At 45.0% G+C, this 24,834-nt stretch overlaps 2 protein-coding genes across 2 annotated transcripts in view; one reads left to right on the top strand and one right to left on the bottom strand.

Annotated features, from left to right (window-relative positions):
- Positions 1-21,154, top strand: part of LOC115458894 (ATP-dependent 6-phosphofructokinase, platelet type-like) — a 47,189-nt gene extending 26,035 nt beyond the window's left edge. Inside the window, exons 5-7 of the mRNA XM_030188735.1 lie at positions 5,564-5,569; positions 6,434-6,539; positions 20,652-21,154. Coding sequence (XP_030044595.1) covers positions 5,564-5,569; positions 6,434-6,539; positions 20,652-20,802 — 263 coding nt within the window. The 3' untranslated portion in view covers positions 20,803-21,154. The remainder of the gene's footprint in view (positions 1-5,563; positions 5,570-6,433; positions 6,540-20,651) is intronic.
- An 878-nt stretch (positions 21,155-22,032) lies between these two features.
- LOC115458893 (presequence protease, mitochondrial-like) overlaps positions 22,033-24,834 on the bottom strand; it is a gene marked incomplete at its 5' end in the record, with an annotated part of 169,180 nt that continues 166,378 nt past the window's right edge. Inside the window, 1 exon segment of the mRNA XM_030188734.1 lies at positions 22,033-22,236. Coding sequence (XP_030044594.1) covers positions 22,143-22,236 — 94 coding nt within the window.

Genomic DNA, 24,834 nt, shown 5'->3' with positions numbered 1-24,834 from the left:
AACATTCCATGCTACCAGTCCTGGGGCAAGCAGTTGCTTCCCCATGTCTGTCTCAATAGCAGACTATGGACTTTTCCTCCAGGAATGTGTCCAAACCTTTTTTAAACACAGATACGCTAACTGCTTTTACTACGTAAGTACATAAGTATTGCCATACTGGGACAGACCGAAGATCCATCAAGCCCAGTATTCTGTTTCTAACAGTGGCCAATCCAGGTCACATGTACCTGGCAAAATCCCAATGAAGTACAATACATTTTATGCTGCTTATCCTAGAAATAAGCAGTGGATTTTCCCCAGGTCTATTTTAATAATGTTCTGTGGATGTTTCCTTTAGGAAGCCATCCAAACCTTTTTTTTTAAACCCCGCTAACTGCTTTAACTACATTCTCTGGCAACAAAGTCCAGAGTTTATTTACAAGTTGAATGAAGAAAACCTTTCTTCATTTGGATGTCTAGTCTTCCAATTTCTTTAGGTCTTCCTGCAATTTCACAGTCCACTTCTGTTTTAACAACCTTGAATAGTTTTGTATCATCCGCAAATTTAATCACCTCACTCGTCGTCCTAATTTCCATATCGTTTATAAATACAGATCCCTGCGGCACTCCACCCTCCTCCATTGGGAGAAATGACCATTTAACCCTACTCTATTTTCTAGCAATAGCCAATTCCTAATCCACACCAGAAACTTTCCTCCTATCCCACGACTCTTAAATTTTCTGAGAAGTCTCTCATGAGGAACTTTGGCGTTCTGAAAATCGGATATACTACATCGACCAGCTCACCTTTATCCACGTTTATTAATGCCTTCAAAGAAATGAAGCAAATTGGCGAGGCAAGACTTCCCTTTGCTGAACCCATGCTGATTCTGTCCCATTAAACCATGTTTTGTTGTTGTTTTTTTTGTTACATTTGTACCCTGCACTTTCTCACTCATGGCAGGCTCAGTGCGGCTTACATATTATATACAGATACTTATTTGTACCTGGGGCAATGGAGGGTTAAGTGACTTGCCCAGAGTCACAAGGAGCTGCCTGTGCCTGCAGTGGGAATCAAACCCAGTTCCCCAGGACCAAAGTCCACCACACTAACCAATGTTTGTCTGTGTTCTGTAATTTTTATTCTTTATAAGAGTTTCCACCGATGTCAGGCCTAGTGGTCTGTGATTTCCCGGATCACCCCTAGAACACTTTTCCTTGACATAGACTTTGCTAGCTGTCAAACCAGTACTGTTCAAAGAGTCCAATTAATACAGTTTCACTGTTGCAGCATTTTTGATGCTGTATATCTGAATGGAAGTCTCTTACCGTAGCCTTGAGAGAGATCCTTGCTGCCCCCCCCCCCCCCCCAGTGGAAACCCTCTCTGTGACATCTTTTTGGTCCCTCTGCCAGGCTAGAGACCTCATGACTTATGTCCCGAAAACTCCATCTTGGTTTGTGTCCATAGACATTAATCGTATATCTGTCATTGGCTGAAGACAGATAAAAAAGGGATGTAATGCCTGCTTAATGAATAATAAGAGGTGATGGTTCACAGCAAAGCATAGCAATAGACAAACAACAGGTCAGCAGTCTAAAGAGATGAGTAGTTTTATTTAAAGTCACTTGACTTGGTCACGTTTCACCCAAAGGCCTCATCAGGGGTAAAAATGAGTACATAAACAAATAATTTAATTAAAATCATACAAATCATAGAAAACTAAGTCCAGTCTGTATTATATTTTTTAACTGGACTTATGTTGTTTGATTTGTGAAACCAAGAGAATTGATGCTTTAATGAACTTATTTGGGATAATGTGGGATATAAATGTCTCGAATAAATAAAAGGGAGAGGGTGAGCTTCCAGATCAAGGGGATAGAGGCAGGGAGGAAGGAGATGATATGAGAGAGAGGGAGCTTCACACTTAGCGGTATTGAGGAACAGGTGGTTATCTTTGAGCCAAGAGGAAACTTTGGATAAACAGACATTTAAGAATGGCTTGAGTAGTTGCAGTTGCAGGGGCAGTAGAGCAACATAGGATCTGAATGTTGTCAGCCTGATTGAATGGAACACAGCCCTGCTCCTGGATAAGCACGAATAGAGGGGAGAGGAAAATGTTGAAAAGGGCGGGGACGAGGATAGAGCCTTGACTCAGATAGCAGAGGATAGGTTGGGGAGTAACAACCACTGTGGAAGAACTGAAACGTGCAGCCAGAAAGGTAACTGGAGAACCAAGAAAAAACAGTACCACGCATACCAAGGGAGTGAAGACAGGCAAGAAGAAGAACGTGATCAATAATGTCGAAGGCTGAATAGAGATCAAGTAAGACTACAATAACAGAATAGCGTTGGTCAAGAGAGGTGCAGGTAGAATCATTAAGGGTAATGAGGATGGTCTCAGTATTATAACAGCGGCGAAAGCCTGATTTGATAGGGGTGAAGGGCATTGGTTTGTTCTGTGAAAGAGTCCAGCTGAGAGAGAACCAGTTTCTGCAGGATTTTTGAAAAGAAGGATAAATTAGAGATGGGGTGAAAGAAGTGACAGTTGGGTTAAGATGAGATTTCTTGAGTAATTAACACACTAGAGCATGTTTCCATATTGCTGGAACTTGACCTGAGGAGAGACTGGCATGAAAAAGAGGGAGGAGGAGGGGAGAAACCAATGAGAAAAGCTGACTAACCAGATGGGCAGGCCAGGGGTCTGCTGGGGACAAAGACAGATTGAGGGATTGCATTGTACAGGATAATGTTACAAGTGAAGGAAGGTTGAAATGGTGCCAGGAGGCAGAGAGCAACAAGGACAGAGGGAGGGGAAGGAGGAGGCGGCAGACAAGAAGAATGGAGGACAGTAGAGGGGGAAGTGATTAGCAAAGTGAAGAAATTTTGGAGATTCAAGCATCAGCTAGCATAATAGAGGTAAAACTGAGGGGTCATAGTAGGGTGAGATTGTGTGGGCTGGAGAGAGTTGCTTCAAGATGCGAAAGGCCAGCTACATGCGGTTAGCAGTGGAGGAAATTAGTCAGTTGAAATACGTTTAGCTTTGCAAAAAAAAGTTCCATGTGGAATGAACAATGAACAGTGAATAAAGTTTCACGAGAGACAGTGGTGTGGTGCTTGCGCCAGAGACATTCAGCACGTCTGCATTAGACTAGAGAAGGCGGAGCCCAGGGGAAGACTCAGGAGAATGTGGATGGGAAGGAGAGGAGGCAGGTGCCAGAGCGCATGATGGTGTATGAGACGTTGAAGGGAGGAGTTAAATAAGACAGCTTAAGTGGGAAGGGGGAGGTAAGGCAGAGAGGTCACTATGGAGATCTAGGGTGGAGTCTGTCAAGGTGGGTGGTGGGCAGAAGCCAAAAGGGGGACCAAGAAAAGGGAGAAAGAGATGAACAGCTGGTCAAACCAGCGTACAGGGAGAGTGTGGGGGAGGTAAAGATCAAATCAAGGACATTACCTGCGACTAGGAAAAGAAACATGCTGAATAAGATCTGTAGTGGTAGCCAAGGAGAGGAATGAAGTGGTGAAGTCATGATATCCACACCTTCCAGAGCGTCTACCCTATTTCAGATTTTGGTATTGTCCAGAGAGACAAACATTTCCTATAAGCTGTTCTACAATATCACTTACAAAAATGATAAAAAGACTAACGACTGATTTCACACACCAATTAACATCCTTATTATTAACGCAAATGCCTTTTACTAATACACTTTGACACCTCTTACTCAACCAGTTTCTAATCCAGTCAGCGACTTTAGGATACATACCAAGGGCACACAGTTTATTTATATGTCACCTGTGGGAAATCATGTCAAAGGCATTGCTGAATTCTAAGTTCACATCTAGCATCCAACATTCTGGTCAGAGATTAATGAGGTTCATCTGACAAGACCTATCTTTAATAAAGCTGTGTTGCCTTTTGATCCTGTAATCTATTGGTTCCAGAAATTGTATTATCCTCTGTTTTAGCAGTGTTTCCATTCATTTAGTCACCACAGGTGCCAGACTAACTGGCCTGAAGTCCCCAACCTCCTCCTCACTTATGTCTTTGTGGCGAGACACTACATCTACCCTTCCCTGGTCTCATGGACCACTCCCAACTCTAGGAAGAAAGTTCCTTTAATACCCTTGGATGTATTTCATTTGGCTCCATTGCTTTGTCTACTTTTGGCTTAGCTGGAGCCTCATGTGCACAGCCTTCTGAAAATCGCTCATGGTCTACCCTTACTTCCATTCCCATCTTTGTTTTCTGGTCCTTTGTCTGAACAGAGACAAGAAATAGTAATTAAGCGAATCAGGTTCAACATATTCCTCCATGTCACCCTTGAATGACAAAATGCAACTTTTGCACTTATTTATTTAGATTTTGCTCACACCTTTTTCAGTAGTAGCTCAAGGTGAGTTACATTCAGGTACTCTGGATATTTCTCTGTCCCAGGAAGTCTCACAATCTAGTTCTGTACCTGAGGCAATGGAGGGTTAAGTGACTTGCCCAAGATTACAAGGAGCAGCACTGGGATTTGAACTGGCCACCTCTGGATTGCAAGACCGGTGCTCTAACCACTAGGCCACTCCTCCACTTACTATCACTAGCATATCTTTAAAAATAAATTGTCCCCTTTTTTACTGTAATTTTTTTTTCTTTCATTGAATCTTGGCTTTTCCAGATATTGTTTGTCTTCCTCTTTCTGTGATTTATTGTAGTTTATGTAGGCTACCCGCTTTTCCTTACCTTTACAGCTATTATGGAGAATCACAGTAACCTCCTTTTCCTTGCCCTTAACATATGTCCTTCCAGTTTTGTCCGCTGCTTTTGAACTCCCCCACTCCGGATGTTCCTATCTATCTAATGACTCCTTAAGATAGCCCCCCCCCCCCCCATTCTTGACAGTTTTCCTGAAGGCTGTAATATTCCCAGTTGTGCCTAATGTTTCTTTAAAAGCTTCCTGAAGGGCAAACTTGGAGAAGAGCAGGATGAATTTTGTTACAAAGTTGATAACATTCTGCAGTTCTTTTGCAAAGCGTATGCTCCGTTGAAAGCATACTTTGACATGACTTCAGTCTGGGCTCTTTTTTTAAAAATAAATTTAAAAAAAAAACCCTTTTGTTGCTATCAAACTGTTATGATTGTCAAAAGAAAATGCAAATATTGTCAAGCAACTTTGCTAGTGAAAACAATGTGAGATTAATGACTGTTAGAAACTAGCAGTGCTCTTCTAAAAAGAAAACCAAAACAATAAATGTGAAGTCAGAAGTGTTTTCTATTCTCATAATAGATTGTGCAGCAAACGTTAAAGGATAACAGGTTTGTATTGAAAGATCCAATTAAAAAAAACAAGATAAACCCATTGTTTGACATTTCATAGGTGGTGGTTCACGACATTTTGTCTTTTCGTGTTTGTCAAAATGAATAGCTGCCAGTTGCCTCTTTTCTTGTTTTCACAAATAGTATTTCTGGACAAGCTGCCAGCCTTCCTTACCATCTAGCAGATGACAGTGACTTTAGCAACTCAGTCTAAAATACATAATGCTGTTCCTTTTCTCTTTTCCCTTTTTTCTTCTTGCTGACTGAATGGAATACATAGATGAAGGTAAATATTCTTTTTTTAGTGGGTGGAATGCTAAAATATTTGTTAAACTGAAACTAAGTTGCTCAAAAGCTGTGCGGCCACACTTAATTTTATAATATTTTCTTATGATGTAACCTGTAAATTCAGATTGATTTTAAAAGTAGCCAACATAATTAAATATTTGGTGGGTTCAGAGACCATATCACTCTGTTAAAGGTGAACCCTCTCATCAATGCAAGGGGCATGAGTTTACCTGTGGGATTCAGGGTTATTCCCTTACGCACTTATGAACAGGATGTAATGTGCTACTGGAGATAATCGTACATTGTGTTTGCTGCTGTGCTGTCTTCTCATAAGAGCATTGCTTTATCTTACTGACTGCAGTAGAGAACTCCTCACATTTATGAGGACCATTACTTTTTTTGTTCATTGTACATTAATAGATTTGCCAGCTCAGGCCAATGATAAATCTGCAAACCAAAATGAATGACTGAACATAGAGGCAAATAATCTGAACATTCACTTGTTTATAAATGTAAACCCCACCCCCTCGGTTTACTAAGCCGCGCGGCTTCTTAAATGGGGGGGGGGGGGTAAGTAAGTCAAGAGAATGGTGCACACACCCTTACTGTATGGATAGTCAGAATGGCATAATTTTTATAATGACAAACAGTAAAATATACTAACATTAAAGAATACAAGAACGAATTGGGAATAAAGATTTTTCATAAACACCTTGGTTTCACCCGAGTGTTTTAAATGTGGCTGAGGCTCCCCCTAAGATATAAGACAAAGGACGAGTGAAATTTTTTTTCTCTCTCAAACCGTTCTGCTCATAGTGAAATGTCATTGTGGCAGAGTAGAAAGTTTCCTTTCTTTTTACAGGTCGGGTGTTTGCTAACGCTGAAGACACAGTTTGTTTGCTAGGAATGCACAGGCGTAACCTTCACTTTCAACCTGTGGTGCAGCTGAAGGCTGAAACGGATTTTGAGTAAGTAAACAGTTATTGCAGGTACGAGACTGGGGCTTGTGGTAGTTCAAGTGAGGGGTAAGCTCAGCGTCACCGAGACAGGAATCCCTTGGAATCTGTTATCGTTTAGAGAACAGATTAGTCATCTCGTACAGTCATTTTATAGTTTGCATATGTGGATAAAATTGAAGCCTGCATTTGCACATTATCTTCAGATAATGGTACAATCATTAATATTAACGAAGCTTGACAACTGCAATGCTTTATACTTGAGTGTGGCTATGACGCGGTATAAAGCTTTGCAGATTTGAGCATGTTACTCTGCTGTTGAAGCAGCTCCATTGGCTGCCTGTGATGTACCCTATTCAGTAGAAGGTTTTGGTGCTCATCTTCCAAGCATTGAATAAGGTGGCTCCATGGTATTTACAAGTGATAAAAACTCTACTCTCCAGCGCCAAATACAATTCATTATGCAGAGACATCAGCATGTGCCTTCTCTGTTGCGGGTCCAACAACTTAAGAAAGTTTTAAAAACAAAATTGTTTATGCAGGCTTTTTTAAATGCTTAGATTAAAGCTTTAAAACAGGTTGTTTTCCACATGATAAGAATGGTTTCTGTGGGGAGTTGTATTTTTAAGCTTTACAATATTAAGATGAATGCTCTTTAAGGGTTTCTGCCAGCAAGCTTTTTCCCAAGCAGTTATTTGGTGTTTTATGTTTCAATTTGTTTGTGAATGATTATTTTATGTATATTTTTCTGTAAACTGCTTAGTCCCAGGTAGGGTATAAATTTTAAAAATAAATACATTTATTCTGACACAGAGAAGAGACCTTAGTAAAATGCAGCTGGACTCGATATTCAAAGCAAAGTTAAGCAGGAAGGAGAGGCTCCTGCCTCAGTGGCGTAGGAAGGGGGGGGGGGGCGGTGGGGCGGTCCGCCCTGGGTGCACACCGCTGGGGGGGTGTCGGCTCTGCTGGTTCCCTGCTCCCTCTGCCCTGGAACAGGTTACTTCCTTGTCCGGGGCAGAGAGAGCAGGGAATCAGCGGAGCCGACGCAGCTCCCAGTGACGTGCACTCGGGGGCGAATTGGCCCTCTCGCCCGCCCCTCGCTTCCTAATTCTCGTAAGAATGCGCTCCGGAGGGGGGGTGCCATGCTGCACCCAGGGGAGGGTGCGCAGCGGTGACCCGCCCCGGGTGTCAGCTGCCCTCGCTACGGCACTGTCCTGCCTACTTATGTTACGCTCAGCTGGCCAGCCACTGATATTCACTTCTAAAATAGCAGCACAAACCAGCCATCTTGTCTGGACAGGAGAGGGACCTTCCAAGGGAGGAACAGGGAGTTACGTGGGTGCCAGCAATATTTAGTGCTGGTGCCCACACAGCTAACCAGGCATGTAGGACTACCTAAACAGAAGGCCTAACTTTGCCCAGTTAGTTAAGTGGGTGCTGGCATTAAATATCAACTTAACACTTGCATAACTGCCAGGTAGCAGCCTGAAGCTGACCCCTCCCTTCCCCATTAGCAGATTCCCTTTCATGAACCACCCCCATGAATAGACCCCCTTCTCCCAAGCCCTCCACCCCACTTAGCTGTAGCCACTAGGGGCAGGAGTGGGGTTCTTTCCTGTCCAACGTCCCCCACTAGATCACCAGGGAATTTAAGGTGTGTGGGGGGAGGAAGGTGAAAATGACTGATCCCCTTATATAGGTCCCAGCCAATATTCAGCCAGGACCCACATAAGTATCTTATATGGGTCCCCACTGACTTGGCTGGGACCTGCAAAAATTCCAGCAGCCAGTATCTGTCCAGTGAAATCCATATTTCAATGTCGGTGTCCAGACATAGCCTGACACTAAATATTCAGGTTTAATTTAGCCAATAATGGTGTTTAAAAAACAAAAACTGACTACCACCAGCTGAATATTGGCTGGAGTTCTTAAATTTGTAACAACCTGATACTAAGCTAAATGAGCTATGTCTACATCAGTCCAGTGGGTACTCTTGACATAATAGTATAATTTTGTGTGTAATGTACCATTGTTGTCCATTGCTGTATACAAATCTGAAGTACATAATAGCAAAGATCCCTACTTCCAAGAGTTTATAATCCAATACTGCCCTTTACTGCAAATCCCAGTTGAGCTCTATTGGAGTTACTGTGCCTCAAGAGCAACTCTTCTGATAAAGCTAAAGAGGGACAGCTTGATTTTGATATTGCTGCCAATTATTAAGTTTTTAAAGGGCAGTTATTTTTTCAGATGGGCATTAGATAATTTTGTTCCTTAAGTAAATGAACTAATGTAAAACCTGTGTTACGTGTTTACTCCGGTTCCCTTACATTTTTGTGTGAAGATCAGAAACCACTCAGTATGACACATATGAAATAATAGAGGAAATAGGGGGAGGGGCATCACTTTAGCTGGTGCAGATGCCCACAACTGGTGCTTGGAGTATGTTGGGCCCAATCACATTGATGGGTCCCAGAGCTGCGCCAGAGTCCATTGCTCACCATCAACATTGAACATTGATAGATTCACACCTGAAGAAAAAAAAAAAAAAAGCTTCCTCACCATTCTGTAGTGGTTGAATCTGCCCTGTAAAGGGCTAAAAGCTTTGTTTCATTCATGATGTCCCTGGGAGGGAAGCCTAGACATTGGATGCTTATGAGGAACAAACTTTTCAGAAAGCCTCATATTATCCTGAAAAACAATACAAAACATTGTATGCAAGATGGGTGATGTGGGAGAATCGTGCCTTCTTGATAAGTCATACAACTCTGTTTAGAAAATGGGCAAAGAGAACATATAATTTGAACTATTTATGTTGTTTTTGAAACAACATTGAGCACTTCTGCACCAGATAGTGAGAGCTTGGAGGCTCTGATAGCTCTAATCTGCAGACCTAAGATAGAATATGCAGGACAAGCTTGCTGACATGCCCACTTAAGGTCAGCCTCCATGGAAGAAATTTGTAGAGCTGCAACAGGAAGTGGAGAGGCATCCTGTGGGCTCAGAAGAAAGAGTTTTTGCTTGGGGGCCAAGTAAGAAGGAAACAGAACCAGCACTTCCATATCATCAAGCTGATGAATCCATAGACTGGTGGGTTGTGTCCATCTACCAGCAGGTGGAGATAGAGAGCAAACTTTTGCCTCCCTATATGTGGTCATGTGCTGCCGGAAACTCCTCAGTATGTTCTCTATCTCAGCAGGTGGTGGTCACACACAGCAGCAGCTCTGGCTAGGCCTCCAAGCCTAATTTTTAGGTTTTGTTGAGGCCTGGGGTTGAGGGCTCTTTTGAGCAAGTGCAAACCTGGTGGTGCCAGGTCCCTCCTTTTCTCCCCCCTCCCGCTGGCTCCGTTTAAAAAAAAAAAAAAAAAAATTTTAAACGTCTTTAAAGGCGTTTAATTCGACGTTTCTTTAAACGTTCATTGCAGCTACTCACTGGGACACCAGTTCGTTACAGCTCGGAGCGGCAAGCAGGTAATTTTACCTTTTTATAGCGGGCAGGGGGTTCCCCGATTCTTCTCCTCGTGGCAATGGCGTCGGAGGGCGAGGGCGCAAAGGGTCGCTCCCCGGATCACTGGAGCGCTTCTAGAGGGGATGCGGGGGTTTTACAACCTGATTCGCCCTTGATGGGTGATAGTTTAGTGACCGATGAATGTCCCGGTCGTTCCTCCGGCGTGGCGGTTTTTTCCCGCCATAAACGCCCATCCCCCGCTCCTCGCCTCCGCCATCTTGGCCGGCCACGCGGCTCGGACGGCTTCTTCGTGGGCCGCCCTTGAGGTTGGAGACATTAATGCCATGAACGCCCTTAATTTGGGCGACGGCACAAAAGCGGCTAAAGTTAAGCGCCGTTCTTCCCGCGCGGCTCCTTCACGGAGTTTCGCGCCGGACGCCATTTTGGATGCGCAGCATGTCTCTCCCCCGCTATTGCGAGCGCCGGTTGAGAGTGCGTCTAGGGCTGTTGCCCAGGCTGCGGAAGTGCACAGTCTGGGGGGTTTCTCCCCTGAGTTTGTTTTGCTGCTGCATCAGGCTTTCCTCATGCAAAACGCTGCCCCTGCTCCCTCTTCTGATAAAGAGGTTGAGGTTCCCAGAGGTAAACGCCCTCGGGTTGATTTCCAGGCCTTGGAGGACTTTTGTCTCCTCCGATGTAGATGAGGGCAGCGTGTCTGAGGTCTCCCAACGATCCTTTGCGGATTCCTTGGAGGAGATAGATCCCCGCTCGGATGGAGCGGATGACCCCTCTGCAGCGTGGCTTTTTAGCCCAGAGGATTTGCCCAACCTGTTGTTACAGGCCATGGACACTTTGAAGATTTCCTCTCCGGAGGACGTCTCTCCCTCAGCCCCTGTTGGCTCTGCCATTATGCTGGGGACGAAGCGCCCGCCTAGAACCTTCCACGTGCATGATGCCATGCACACCTTAATTGCGGCTCAATGGGATGTCCCGGAAACGAGCCTTAAAGTGGCTAGGGCTATGTCCCGCCTCTATCCTTTGGCTGTGAGTGAACGTGAGGCCTATCTGTGGCCTACCGTGGATTCTTTAATCACTGCGGTGACTAAGAAAACGGCGTTGCCGGTGGAAGGTGGCACGGCCCTAAAGGACGCCCAAGACAGAAGATTGGAGGCGGCCTTAAGGTCGTCCTTTGAGGCAGCTGCTTTAAGTTTGCAGGCCTCAGTTTGCGGCTCCTATGTGGCCAGGGCGTGCCGGACTATGGTGCAGCGGGCTTCCCCCTCGGATCATTCCTTGAGGGCTGATTGGCCGGCCCTGGAATCGGGCTTAGCCTATTTGGCAGACTTGCTGTATGATGTCTGGAGAGCCTCAGCTAAAGGCATGGCTCAGACAGTCTCTGCGCGGCGGTGGCTTTGGCTGAAACATTGGTCTGCTGACCACGCCTCTAAATCCCGCCTGGCTAGATTGCCTTTTAAAGGCAAGCTGCTCTTTGGGGTCGAGCTGGACAAAATCGTGACCGATCTCGGCACGTCTAAGGGCAAGAAATTACCAGAGGTCAGGGCTCGGGTTAGTACTCGTCCCGGTACCTCCAGAGGACGGTTGCAGGAAGCCCGTCGGTACCGCCCGGGCAAGTCGGGTTCCTCTGCCCCCTCTTCCTTCAAGAGGAATTTCTCCCCCAAGCAGCATTCCTTTCGCAGAGACCGCCGTCCCGGAGGTGCTCCCTCCGGTCCTCCCCCAGGGTCTCGTACCCAATGACGGGGCCTTGGTCCACGCCCCAGTGCAGATTGGAGGACGGCTGTCCTCGTTTCTGCGCGAGTGGACCACTATAACTTCAGACGCGTGGGTGCTGGAAGTCATCAGAGACGGCTACAAGCTAGAGTTCTGCCAACCCTTAAGAGACGGGTTTGTACTCTCTCCCTGCAAGTCTCCGGTCAAGCTGTGGTAGTGCAGCAGACCTTGGACAACCTGATCCGCCTGGGTGCGGTCGTTCCGGTGCCAAAAAATCAGATTGGCAAGGGACGTTACTCCATTTACTTTGTGGTTCCAAAGAAAGGAGGTTCTGTCCGGCCTATCCTCGACCTCAAAGGGGTCAATCGGGCCTGGAAAGTGAGGCACTTTCGCATGGAGACTCTCCGCTCTGTTATAGCGGCAGTGAAGGCAGGAGAGTTCTTGGCTTCCTTGGACATCAAGGAAGCGTACCTGCATATTCCCATCTGGCCTCCTCTCCAACGCTTTCTGCGTTTTACAGTCCTGAGACGACACTTCCAGTTCAGAGCCCTCCCTTTCGGGTTGGCTACTGCTCCGCGGACCTTTTCCAAAGTAATGGGGGTCATAGCGGCCTTCCTGCTAAAGGAAGGAGTACAAGTCCATCCTTATCTGGACGACTGGTTGATCCGAGCCCCCTCTTATGCAGAGTGCGGCAAAGCTATGGACCGGGTAGTTGCTCTTTTGAGCTCCCTGGGATGGATCATCAACTGGAAGAAGAGCCAGCTGCGCCCGACTCAGTCCCTGGAGTATCTGGGAGTTCGATTCGACACCCAAGTGGGCAGAGTGTTCCTGCCAGACAATCGGATTGTCAAGCTTCAGGCTCAGGTGGACTAGTTCCTAGTAGCCTCTCCTATTCGGGCTTGGGACTACGTGCAGCTGTTGGGCTCTATGACGGCCACGATGGAAGTAGTGCCCTGGGCCAGGGCTCATATGAGACCACTACAGCTATCTCTGCTGCTGCGCTGGACTCCGATGTCGGAGGATTATGCTGTGCGCCTTCCCGTGGACCCAGCAGTGCGCAAGGCGCTGAGCTGGTGGACGCAGACAGACAAGTTGTCTGCAGGATTGCCTCTGGTGACCCCAGAGTGGATTGTCGTCACGACAGACGCCTCTTTGATGGGCTGGGGAGCCCACTGCTTGGGAAGGACAGCGCAGGGGCTCTAGTCTCCTGCAGAGGCAAGTGGTCTATTAACCTCCTGGAACTCAGAGCCATTCGGTTGGTGTTATTGGAGTTCATCCCGGTACTGGTGTTGAAGCCTGTACGGGTCCTGTCGGACAATGCCACGGCTGTGGCCTATATCAACCGCCAGGGAGGTACCAAGAGCGCCCCTCTAGCCAAGGAGGCTATGAGTCTTTGCCAGTGGGCGGAAGTGAACCTGGAGCAGCTTTCAGCGGCCCACATTGCCGGAGTCATGAATGTCAAGGCGGACTTTCTCAGTCGCCATACCTTGGAGCCCGGAGAGTGGCAACTATCTGCTCAGGCGTTCTTGGACATCACGAAGCGCTGGGGCCAGCCGAGCCTAGATCTGATGGCGTCATCGGCCAATTGCCAAGTGCCGCGCTTTTTCAGCAGAGGACGGGACCCTCGATCCCTGGGAGTAGATGCTCTTCTCCAACAGTGGCCGACACAAGAGCTCCTCTATGTGTTCCCGCCCTGGCCCAGGTTGGGCAGGGTGCTAGACCGGGTGGCAAAGCATCCCGGCAGGGTAATCCTGGTGGGTCCGGATTGGCCCAGACGTCCCTGGTATGCGGACTTGTTCAGGCTCTCAGTCGACGATCCTCTGCGGCTGTCAGTGGAGCAGGGCCTGTTACATCAGGGTCCCGTGGTGATGGAGGATCCCTCTCCCTTTGGTCTTACGGCCTGGCTATTGAGCGGCAGCGTCTGAGGAAGAAGGGCTTCTCAGACAAGGTCATCGCCACTATGCTGAGAGCGAGGAAGCGCTCTACTTCTACTGCTTACGCCAGGGTTTGGCGTATCTTTGCAGCATGGTGTGAAGCAGGCTCACTTTCTCCCTTCACTGCTCCAATTTCTTCAGTGTTGGCGTTCCTGCAAGAAGGTCTGGAGAAAGGCCTGTCGCTCAGTTCCCTTAAAGTCCAGGTAGCGGCTCTGGCTTGCTTCAGGGGCCGCCTGAAGGGTGCTTCCCTGGCTTCGCAGCCAGATGTGGTGCGCTTTCTCAAGGGAGTTAATCACCTGCGCCCTCCTCTGCACTCAGTGGTGCCTGCGTGGAATCTCAACCTGGTGCTAAGAGCATTGCAGAAGCCGCCTTTGGAACCCTTGTCGAGGGCATCTCTGAAAGACCTGACGTTGAAAGCAGTCTTTTTGGTGGCTATCACTTCAGCCAGAAGAGTTTCCGAGCTCCAGGCGCTCTCATGTCGAGAGCCTTTTCTGCAGTTCACTGAGGCAGGAGTGACTATTCGCACAGTGCCTTCCTTCCTGCCCAAGATTGGTTCTCGCTTCCATGTGAATCAGCAGCTCTGTCTCCCTTCCTTTCGTAGGGAGGACTACCCAGAGGAGTACTCCGCTCTTGAATATCTGGATGTGAGACGAGTCATCATCAGATACTTGGAAGTGACCAATGATTTCCGGAAATCGGATCATCTGTTTGTCCTGTTTGCAGGTCCTCGTAAGGGTCTGCAGGCTGCTAAGCCTACAGTGGCAAGATGGGTCAAGGAAGCCATTGCAGCGGCTTATGTGGCCGCGGGGAAGGTGCCGCCTATCCAGCTGAAGGCTCACTCCACGAGAGCTCAGGCGGCCTCGATGGCAGAGGCCGGATCCGTCTCCTTGGAAGAGATATGCAAGGCGGCAACGTGGGCTTCGGCTCATACATTCTCCAAGCATTACCGTTTGACTGTGGCTGCACGGGCGGAGGCCCGGTTTGGAGCTTCAGTGTTGAGGTCAGGGATTTCTATGTCCCGCCCTGGGTGAGTACTGCTTCGGTACATCCCACCAGTCTATGGATTGATCAGCTTGATGATATGGAAGGTAAAATTATGTATAATCATACCTGATAATTTTCTTTCCATTAATCATAGCTGATCAATCCATAGCCCCTCCCAGATATCTGTACTGTTTATATTCTGGTTGAATTTTAGGTTCAAGTTTAGCCTTCAGTTACTTCAGGAGGACTTCGTGTTCAAGTTCTTCTTTCACTTGGATTCTTCAAGAGTTGAGACGAGTTTGTGTTACAGTGAGCTGCTGCATTCCTCTCCCCTCCGTTTTACGGGGCTGGATTGAGACATAAATTCTGCCGGCACTCCCTCCCGCTTCGTGCGGCTGTAGGGCAGCTTTGTACCCCTCCCGCTTCGGCGGTGTTAGGGTCAGTCAGCTCCTCCCGCGGTTGCGGTTGCAGGATAAGCCAGATCCCCCCGCATCGGCGGGTGTGGTGTCCCTCCCCCGCTCCGCGGGGATGAGCTGGACGGATTCCCCTCCCCCACTTGTGTGGGGATGAGCTGGGTTAATTCCCCTCCCCCGTTTCGGCGGTGGTGAGCTGGGCAGAGTGTCCCTTCGTGGGTGTAATTCTCTAAGTGCTGAGTCCTGCGGATGGAGCTTTGATATCGACATACTGAGGAGTTTCCGGCAGCACATGACCACATATAGGGAGGCAAAAGTTTGCTCTCTATCTCCACCTGCTGGTAGATGGACACAACCCACCAGTCTATGGATTGATCAGCTATGATTAATGGAAAGAAAATTATCAGGTATGATTATACATAATTTTACCTTGAGCTGTCCTACCCCCTAGCTGTCATCATCCAGGGGCATGGCTAGGCCTGTTCTTATTTCAGGTGATCAAAGGGTGGCTAGAATGGAGAAAATGTCCATTGCTATAATTTGAGATTTGTTAGTTTTCCCTATAATGAAATGCTAAAATGCTTAAAAGGTATTTTATTGATGAATTAGGTATGGATTCCACCTTTTAGCTGAAAAACCTATTTATATTATGGCCTCTGTATGGAGAAAGGAAAGCAGTCTATGGATTATTTTGCTTAGGGTAATTTAAACTGCTTTATTCAAGACTTCAATTGAGGAAGCTAAAAAGAGAGCTAATGGGGCAGAGTCTTTATATCAGATAGGTATTTTGGTGTTAAAGTTCCTTCAGGTTAAGGATGAATTATTTTCTTGATTAGTATACATACATTCTTCCTGATGTTTCATTTAGGACTGAGTGTAAGAAAGACATTTTTGCAGCTCTGCCCAAGGCCTAACCCTGTGTACGTGATTCTCCTTTAAATACCCAAGCAAATGTATAATAAAAGCTAAAGTTAGACACGGTGGGGGTCAATTTTAAGTGAGAGTTCAGGTAGAAGCCGCTCCTAGTTATAATTCCTAGAGACCAGGTTCGGCTGGATCATTTGGTGGCACGTAGCTGAATATCCAAGCAGACGGTTGCAGTACAGTTTGGTTAGAAACAGGGTTGTCTGGGGACAGAGCTGAGAGTTACCCAGCACTGCCAGTATTCAATGGCAGTACCCGGATAGCTATGCACTTAACGTAGGACAGAAAAAAAAAAAAAAGGAAAGGCTATCCTAAGTTAACTGAGTATCTATTCAGGTACCACTGCTGAATATGAGTAGTACCCAGATCAATGCAGGCAGCTTCCCCAGACACAGATTTTGGGTGCTGTAGCTGAATAGGAATTGAAGGCCTGGATCTAATTTAGCCAGCAGCAGCCAGTACTTAAAGAAACACCAAGTGCTGCAGGCTGAATATTGACCAGTTTGTCTTTTACTGAACTTTCTCAAATTAGAGGCCCTTTTACAAAGCCGCTGTAAGGTTACCGTAGCAATGGTGCACAGCAAATCAGCCCTACTGCTGGGCTACCATAGGAACCTGGCAAGAGTTCCATTTCCAGCACTCAGAATTTTGTAATATTTTTTAGTGCTAGTGGCTTACCCGGTGGTAATTGGGCAACATGTGGCACTGCCCTGTTACCGCTGGGTTAGCAGAGGAGGCAGTAAGGGGTTCCCTAGGAAATAGCTGCATGGCAAGTGTTTAACTTACCTCACGGCCATTTCCTTCTTTAAAACAAAAAACTCATTTTACCTGCTAAGATAAAAGGGGGCCTCTGCCATCAAAGGGGTCCTTTTACCACAGCTTGGTGAAAGGACCTCTTAGTTTTTTTTTCTCTCTAGCATAGGGTCTCTCTACTTAGTTCGGCAACAGGATGCTATGCGAATAAGGGGATGTAGATTTTGTTTTGAGTTGGTCCTTTAGAGGTTTAGGATTGCACTGTTTATGCATCTTTTGTATTACTACTTTAGTGACACAATTTTCTTCTTATGAAGGACTCCTGGAGGTCCTTATTTTTGTATTTTGTTGTTTTGAAAGTTTAATTTGAAAGTTTTTGTTGGAGCTAATAAATGTCTGCCTTCTTGAATAATCTTCAATATAAAATTCAAAAAGGTGCAGCCTATATTTCAGTTCATATTTTAATATCTCACTCCTGTTGAGAAAGATGCCTGAAATTGGTGATCTCCAGCCCGTCACCCCAGGGGCTGTACTGAATAAATAATAAACCTTGACGTTGCAATGGGCATATTTTGCCACCAAAACTGTATAGTGTCTTGTGTGTTGCAGCGCTTTTGTTCCGTTTTTTGCCCCCGTTTTCTTATTGAAGGTGACCTCCAGGTAGGGAGTCCTATCTGTGAGGACTTGGTGTTTTGTGCACATGCATGAGGCTTTCCAAATGTGTCCAGCATCCTTTAAGCTGGAGGAGGTTCCTCACCTGTCTCTGGAGGACTTATATCCTGCTGTTCACAGAGAACACATGCTACAAATAAGCAACTTGGTTTTCTGTTCATTGCAATCACCATTCCTCTAGTCCTCTGCATCTGTCCTGCTACCTTTTTCCCCCTGTTCCATCATCACTTGCATCAGTGGCCCCCATCCCCATATGCCCTCTGTTGGTTTCCTAGAATTCTGTACATTGCCTCTTTCAGCATAAAATCCTGCCCCCCTCCCTCCTTTGTACTTCTGTTTCTTCCCTGCCTAACGCTTACTTTTCCCAATTTGAAGCTGAGTTTATATTCAGATCCACAAGTTTTATTAGCGACTAGGCAGGCAAATAAGCTTAAGGTGGGCCTAGGTGAAGTGACTTGCCCAAGGGCACAGTGTCAGTGTTTAAGCTATTTCATGAAGCTGAGCAGCTTCTGTTAGGGTTGTTATATAGCCTGATGTACTTGAACCTCTACATTCTGCTGATATTTTTCCCTCTGGCTTTCTTAAACGTCATATGATTGAGTTCACACTTCACGTCTTCTAGGTGTTACCCATTACGTTCTTAATCTGTCACAAGCATGTTTACCACCATCTCTGCAAATAGTCTATTCCAAACATCCATTTCAGTAAGAGAAGTGTTTTCTTCTGTTCTTTCTCAACTTTGTATTGGTTTCCTTTCCTCCAGTATTTGTTTCTAGCATGTCTCTCCCAATTTCAGTTCCTTCTCCTCCTCTCTTCCAGCAAGCACAATTTAAGTTTCTCCTAGGTTTTTTGCCTATGATGAAGCAGTCCCAGCTCTCTTAACACAGTTGAGTATGAGAGAGGAGCTTCTTGAGGCTTTTTTTCCTCCTGTAAGAGAAGTCATTTTTCTCCTGCAACAACTAGGCTTACTATATATGGAATTTTCCTAACTATATGATTTATTACCCTTTGAGGAAACTCACCCTCCTATTGAAATTCTAGTTCATCTTCATATGCTAATGTTACCATTACTGTGTGGCCATTAAAAGATTAGCAGACAAGCCCTTATTGCCACCTGTTTAGTAGACAATAAGGGCTCATGTGCTTATTAGTGTAGAAACACCCCTCTGGAATTTTTTTTTTTTTTTTTTTTTTTTTAAGCATGTGGTACTGTGCATCCCACCGTAAACCCTATCAGGCTGTAGTAAGTGCACTTTCCTACAGCTGAATGTGGCTTGGTAAAAAAAAGCCCCTTTTGTAAGGCTGGTGTAGCAGCCTCTCTTAGCACAGGGTCTTGTTGCACGACTTGTGGTAAAACAACCCATCTTAAACAGGAGCCCACATTGAAATAATTTCTTCAAGGCTCCTAACCCTTTTCAAAATTCTCCTATAGTTTGGTTATTCCAAGGGGGAAAAATACATATATTTTAGCAATAGCCACTTAAAGAATAATTTGAGGGTAATTTTGTGAACTACTATTACTAATAAAAATCACTTCTATAGCGCTATTAGACATGTTGAAGTGCTACACACTAGGTATTTTCTCTGTTCCTAGTGGGCTCACAATCTAAGTTTTTGTACCTGGGGCAATGGAGGGTTAAGTCACTGTGTCATACTGATTGTGTCAGATTTAAGATCGTTTGCGAGTTCAGTGAAATACAGCCTGCTATTCCGAATCTTCCAAGGAAGCCTTTGCTGGAACGGAGATCCCCATTGGGAGTTAAGATAAGTACTGGGATTTCTTATCTTAAATGATGAACCGCTGAATTTGAGTGACCTATATTATTTTAATTCAATCCCTGAACTATACAAGTGAATTAGACACAGGAATTATTGAGAAGATTGTTGTGAAATTGTTTTTGTATACAACATAAGTGGGCAATGGTAGCATATACTATGGTTTAAGTGAATATGTTAATACATGTGCATATAATAGGACCTATGATTATAAAAGGGCCTATATGCAGACGACTGAAGCTGCTTTGGCTATTTAAATCCATGCGCTTGGCCATGAGGTCCTTTTCTGTTTTATAGATAAATTTATTCCATACATATTGGCTAGTAGTAATACTTTTTTAGACTTGTAGTGGAATTGTTTCCATTTTCATTATTGGCGTTGCTGCGTGATAATTCACTTGCCAAGAGTCACAAGAAGCTGCAGCGAGAAGTGAACCCAGTACCCCAGCCTCTGTCTGCTGCACTAACCATTAAGCTGTTCCTCCACTTGAGGAAATGCTCTTCTAAGTAGCAAAACAAAAGTCTAAAGGAGAAAAATATAAAGGTTTTGAATGGTATTGAAACAAACGTATGCTCAGTATTAAACAAATGGACTGTTTTTGAGCCATAAGAATACATCTTCTGTGTTTTCTTCCCTGATATTGTTAATATATTTATTATAGTGTTTCTACATTACACTATTTTCCTTACAAGTGTAATATTTGGATGTTATATTAAAATTACATAAATAGAAAATGTTTAAAAATTTTCAGCACTGCTGTGTATCCAAAAAACAAACAAACTACTCCCTACCAGTTCTTTTGAATCGGCAGCAGTACTAGCAATTGTTAGACAAGTAAAACAAACAAGAAAGATGCCAGATTTTCATACAGTTTAGAATTTCTGAAAATTGTTTTCAAAGAATTTGAAGATACATTTCTTTGTTAGGCTTTATTTTTTTCCAGTTTTTATTTCTTTTGTAATCTGTATTTTATGTTATCTGCTTTGAACCTGGGAGTTGGCGGATTACAAGTACCATTACCAAATGATTCCTTACCAGTGAAATTAAATCAGGACACTGCTGTGGCAACCGTTCTAAGTATCCAAATACCGCATCACAGAGTACATAAAACACAACTGTAGCATGACGTACAGAGTGGACAAAGATTTTTTTTTTAAGACAAAAAAAGGGGGCAACTATTATAAGACACTTAGGAGGTCTTTTACTAAAGATTAGCTCAATTTATCTGCAGCAGGACCCATAGGAATAAAATGGGACCTGCAGCAGATAACTTGAGCTAATCTTTAGTAAAAAGACCTCCCCCCCCCCCCCCCCCACCTTATTATTTTGAGTAAATATGGGAGAATAGATCCAAGAGTCAGATAGGGTTGCACTACATGCAGTTTGGAAAGTATTAATGTTTTAAGCAAATGAGAATGACAAGCCATAGTCATACATTTGAATTTTCCTCATGGTGCTACAGGATCCGATTGTTTAGACGCTATTGCTTTTTCACCAGGCACAGAATTCCAAAGGAACAATGGTGGCTGAAAATGCGACCTCTGATGAAAATTTTGGCCAAATATAAAACCAGCTATGATGTTTCTGATTCTGGTCAGCTGGAACATGTGCGTAGACCAAGAGGACAAACAGACACTGGTCCCATCTAAGGCAATACATGATGTTCGGTGAAGTTATGTTAGCAGATCTATAGTGTGCTACGATCTACAATCCCTCACAATGTATTTGTTGCTGCTTTGTTTTATAACATTTAAGTTATTAGTGTAGCACATTAAAATGTTCTCATTTCCTTGTCAGTCTTGTATTCATTCTGAAATAAAATTCCTAATAAATGGCATCAGCAACACATCAGTATCTTGGCTGCAGCATATCCCATTGTACATGCACTTTAGTAAAATCTATCAATTTCACTTTGTATCAGAGTGTGTTCTGCTTACGTGTAGAAAAGATGTTTTATTATGTTATATTGTGTTTCTCAAAGTGGAATAAAAGTGCTGTTGCAAACCATTTTGCGATTGTGTACTGAAACATTCTCTGAATGAAATAGAAGCATTTTCAATAATTATTTATTATGCAACTCAAGTAAAATGTACCATAGAAATAACATATCAAATACTGTTATCCTTTAAGGCTTCACCGATAGAACAAAGACAGTTTAATAGTGAGAAACCTGCAGCCCCACTAAGCTCATTTGTAGCACTTGGTTCACAAACTGCTCTTAGCACCCCCATCTCACCATTTATTGCACTAGGGTAATATACTGAGATACCCACGGCACAAGCAAAGCAAGCTCAGTCGTTGGTACCATGACCAGAGATTTATATCCATAGACAGAACTGGCATAATGGTTTGTTTTTCTAATGTGGGATATAGTTGAGATAATGCTTTGAAGCAGTGCTTTTCTAGAAGGGAAAATTAATTCACTATTTTGACATGTTTATTCATAAATTTCATTTCACTTACCCAAAGAGGGTATACTGACTGTCCTGTCACCACATGATTTAAAGTTTAAAAACCAATTTTATATTACAACATACAGATCAGGAGAAATTATAAGACTTCCAACATTTTACAAAACATTTGTTTGGAAAGTTATAATGCTTACTCTAATTTTCGTAATGTGCTTTGGAATTAATTCTCACAATTATAAATAGCTTGAGCACGTTTTCACAATCCTTTATGTAATATTTCAAGGGAGAAAAGACTTTCATTCACAAAACACCATGGACCAGTCTGCTCCATTGCAGTAGGTGCAATGGGCATATGATTGGTGGTACCTGCATACCTCAGCATTGCACTGCATGATCAGGTACAGATACTGCAGCCTATGGATGAAACTTCAGTATAATCATTTTTGTTGCTGCTGTTGGGTTTGTTTGTTTTTTTACTGTGCATTTTATTGGGTTACCATATAGGAATGTTCAAAGCTGTTCCAATTTATTAGTTTTCTAATATGTAGCTTCCAGAGTGCAGTATGGTAGGAGTTACACTATCGAATTACCCAGGTTGGATCTTTGGCAATGCTTGCATTTTCTGGGCCCAGTATAGCAATTCCTCGTGTGCTCTGCCCAAGTGCAAGGTATCTAGAAGGAAAAAAAAAGTTCTTAGCACACTTTATAAACTGAGCAAACTAGATGGACCTTGTGGTCTTTATCTGCTATGATCACCAGAGGTAACTTAGTAATGTAGTAATCCTAAAACAAACTGATACCTAAAGATATGTATATATAGTCATTCACCACCACATTTTAAAGCACTGACCACAAATGCTTTTGTTAAGCAGGGACTACCATATTTATAGTACACAACTACCATTTCTATTCTTCTGCAACCTTAGGTGAAAATTCTAGCTATGATGTTTGTTTCTTTATGTTAACAGAACATCTGTCACAACTGAATGTTTTGGTTTATAACTATCATTTGAACATAAGTACATACTGGGATACAACAAAGGTCCATCAAGCCCAACATCCTGTTTCCAAAAGTGGCTAATTAGTCACAAGTAACATAGTAGACGACGGCAGAAAAAGACCTGCACGGTCCATCCAGTCTGCCCAAGAAGATAAAGTAGCACATATGAATTTATTTGTACTGTCCTCTTCAGTGCACAGACCGTATAAGTCTGCCCAGCACTATCCCTGCCTCCCACCACCGGCTCTGGCACAGACCGTATAAGTCTGCCCAGCACTAGCCCCGCCTCCCAACCACCAGCTCTGCCACCCATTCTAGGCTAAAGATCCCAAAACAGTGTATTTTAGGCTGCTTATTCTAGAAATAAACAGTGGATTTTCCCAAAGTCCATTTTAATAATGGTCTATGGACTTTTCCTTTAGGAAGCCATACAAACCTTTTTTTTTTAAACCCCGCTAAGCTAACTGCTTTTACTACATTCTCTGGCAACGAATTCCAGAGGAGAGCCCTAACCGCTTTAGCCTTTCCTCATAGGGAAGTTGTCCCATCCTCTTTATAGTTTGTCACCCTTCTCTGTACCTTTTCTAATTCCACTATATCTTTTTTGAGATGCAGTGACCAGGAATTGAACCCAATATTCGAGGATGAGGACTTTTTTTAAAAACAATTGAGACTGCTTGAATCATATTTCCATGAAGACCATTTTGCTCTGTTGGTTACATTGTTAAATACTGTCTCATCTTAACTCCATTTATGCTGGTTCTTCTGAAAAATTATTTAACAAGTTCAACTTTTACAGAATACAGCAGTGAGACTGATATTTTATTAATATTCAAAAATATGACAGGACTTCTCTTTTGGTGAGGGGTTCATGGCTTCCAGTTTCAGCTTGCATAATTTTTTTTAATTCTAGGTATAGTTTTTAAGGCACTCCACGGTTAACATCTGAACATGTGGTTAAATATGATAGCAAGATCAACTTTTGGCCATAGTTTTGTCTAAGGATCGCATTTTTTCTCCAAGGACAAGCAGGCTGCTTGTTCTCACGACTGGGTTGACGTCCAAGGCAGCCCCCACCAACCGGAACAAATCTTTGCGGGCGGTCCCACACGCAGGGTACGCCCACCGCGCATGCGCGGCCGTCTTCCCGCCCGTGCGCGACCGTTCCTGCTCAGTTTTTTCTTTTCCGCGCTGGAGAGCCGCGTTCGTCTCTCTCTCTCTGTCAGCCCCGGAAACCGGATCGCGCTTTCGCCGCGAGATTTTCTTCGTTGTTTTTCTTTCCTTCTCTGTTTTATTTTTCCTAAAAAAAAAAAAGAGAGAAAAACTTGTTTTCCCTCGTCTTTTTAGTGGGGGCGTCTCGTTGCGGCCTTGTGGCCGCGCAGTCAATTTATTTTTCGAGGTGTGAATTTTACCGCCACCATCGACGACTTTGACTTCGCCAACGCGATTTTTCCGTCGATGTCCTCGAAGGTCCCGAGTGGATTTAAGAAGTGTGGTCGGTGCGGCCGGCATATCTCGTAGACCGACACTCACGCTTGGTGCCTCCAGTGCCTCGGGCCGGAGCACGATACCAAGACGTGCACCTTGTGTCTCGGTTTACGAAAACAGGCACAGGTGGCGAGGCAAGTTCTACAGGACCGTCTTTTTGGAACTTGCGCCGGCCCCTCGACGTCGACGGCATCGGTATCGACGGCCGGGTCTTCGGTACCGGTACCGATGTCCACGAAATCGGCACCGATGGCACCGACCCCAGGAGTACAGGTCCCGTCGGCCCGCCGGTCTTCCGGAGAAGGCAGGGGTGAGCGGCCGCGTGGGCACTCGGCCCCGGTCACTCCCTCTACCCAGGGCCCTCGGGACCGAACCCTGTCGGACCCAATCCCTCGAGGCCGAGGGGGATCTACCTCCTCCTCTTCGGTACCGCCGAGCGCCGATGACGGGCACCGAAAAAAGACAAAGAAGCACCGTCATCGGTCGCCCACGGCGCATATGGCTCCAGGCTCCAGAGACGATTCGATGCCGAGGAAGCGGTCCCTCTCTGTAGTAGAGGTATCGTCACGTCAGGGTGCCAGCACTTTGGTGCCGTCTCCTGGACCCGAACAGCTTCCGGCACCGACACCTCTACCGGCCCCATCGCCTTTCCCGACAGCGGGCCTGGACGAGTGCCTCAGAGCCATCCTTCCGGGGATCCTGGAAGGGCTGATGCTCCAGACTGTGCCGGCGCCGGGGGTGCTTGGCGCTGTTGATGGAGGCGCCGGCGTGCTCTAGCCCGG

The sequence above is a fragment of the Microcaecilia unicolor genome, unplaced genomic scaffold (genome assembly GCF_901765095.1).
Source record: "Microcaecilia unicolor unplaced genomic scaffold, aMicUni1.1, whole genome shotgun sequence".
Lineage (NCBI taxonomy): Eukaryota > Metazoa > Chordata > Amphibia > Gymnophiona > Siphonopidae > Microcaecilia > Microcaecilia unicolor.
Note: the sequence above shows the minus strand (reverse complement) of the source record. Positions and strands in the feature narration are given on the sequence as shown.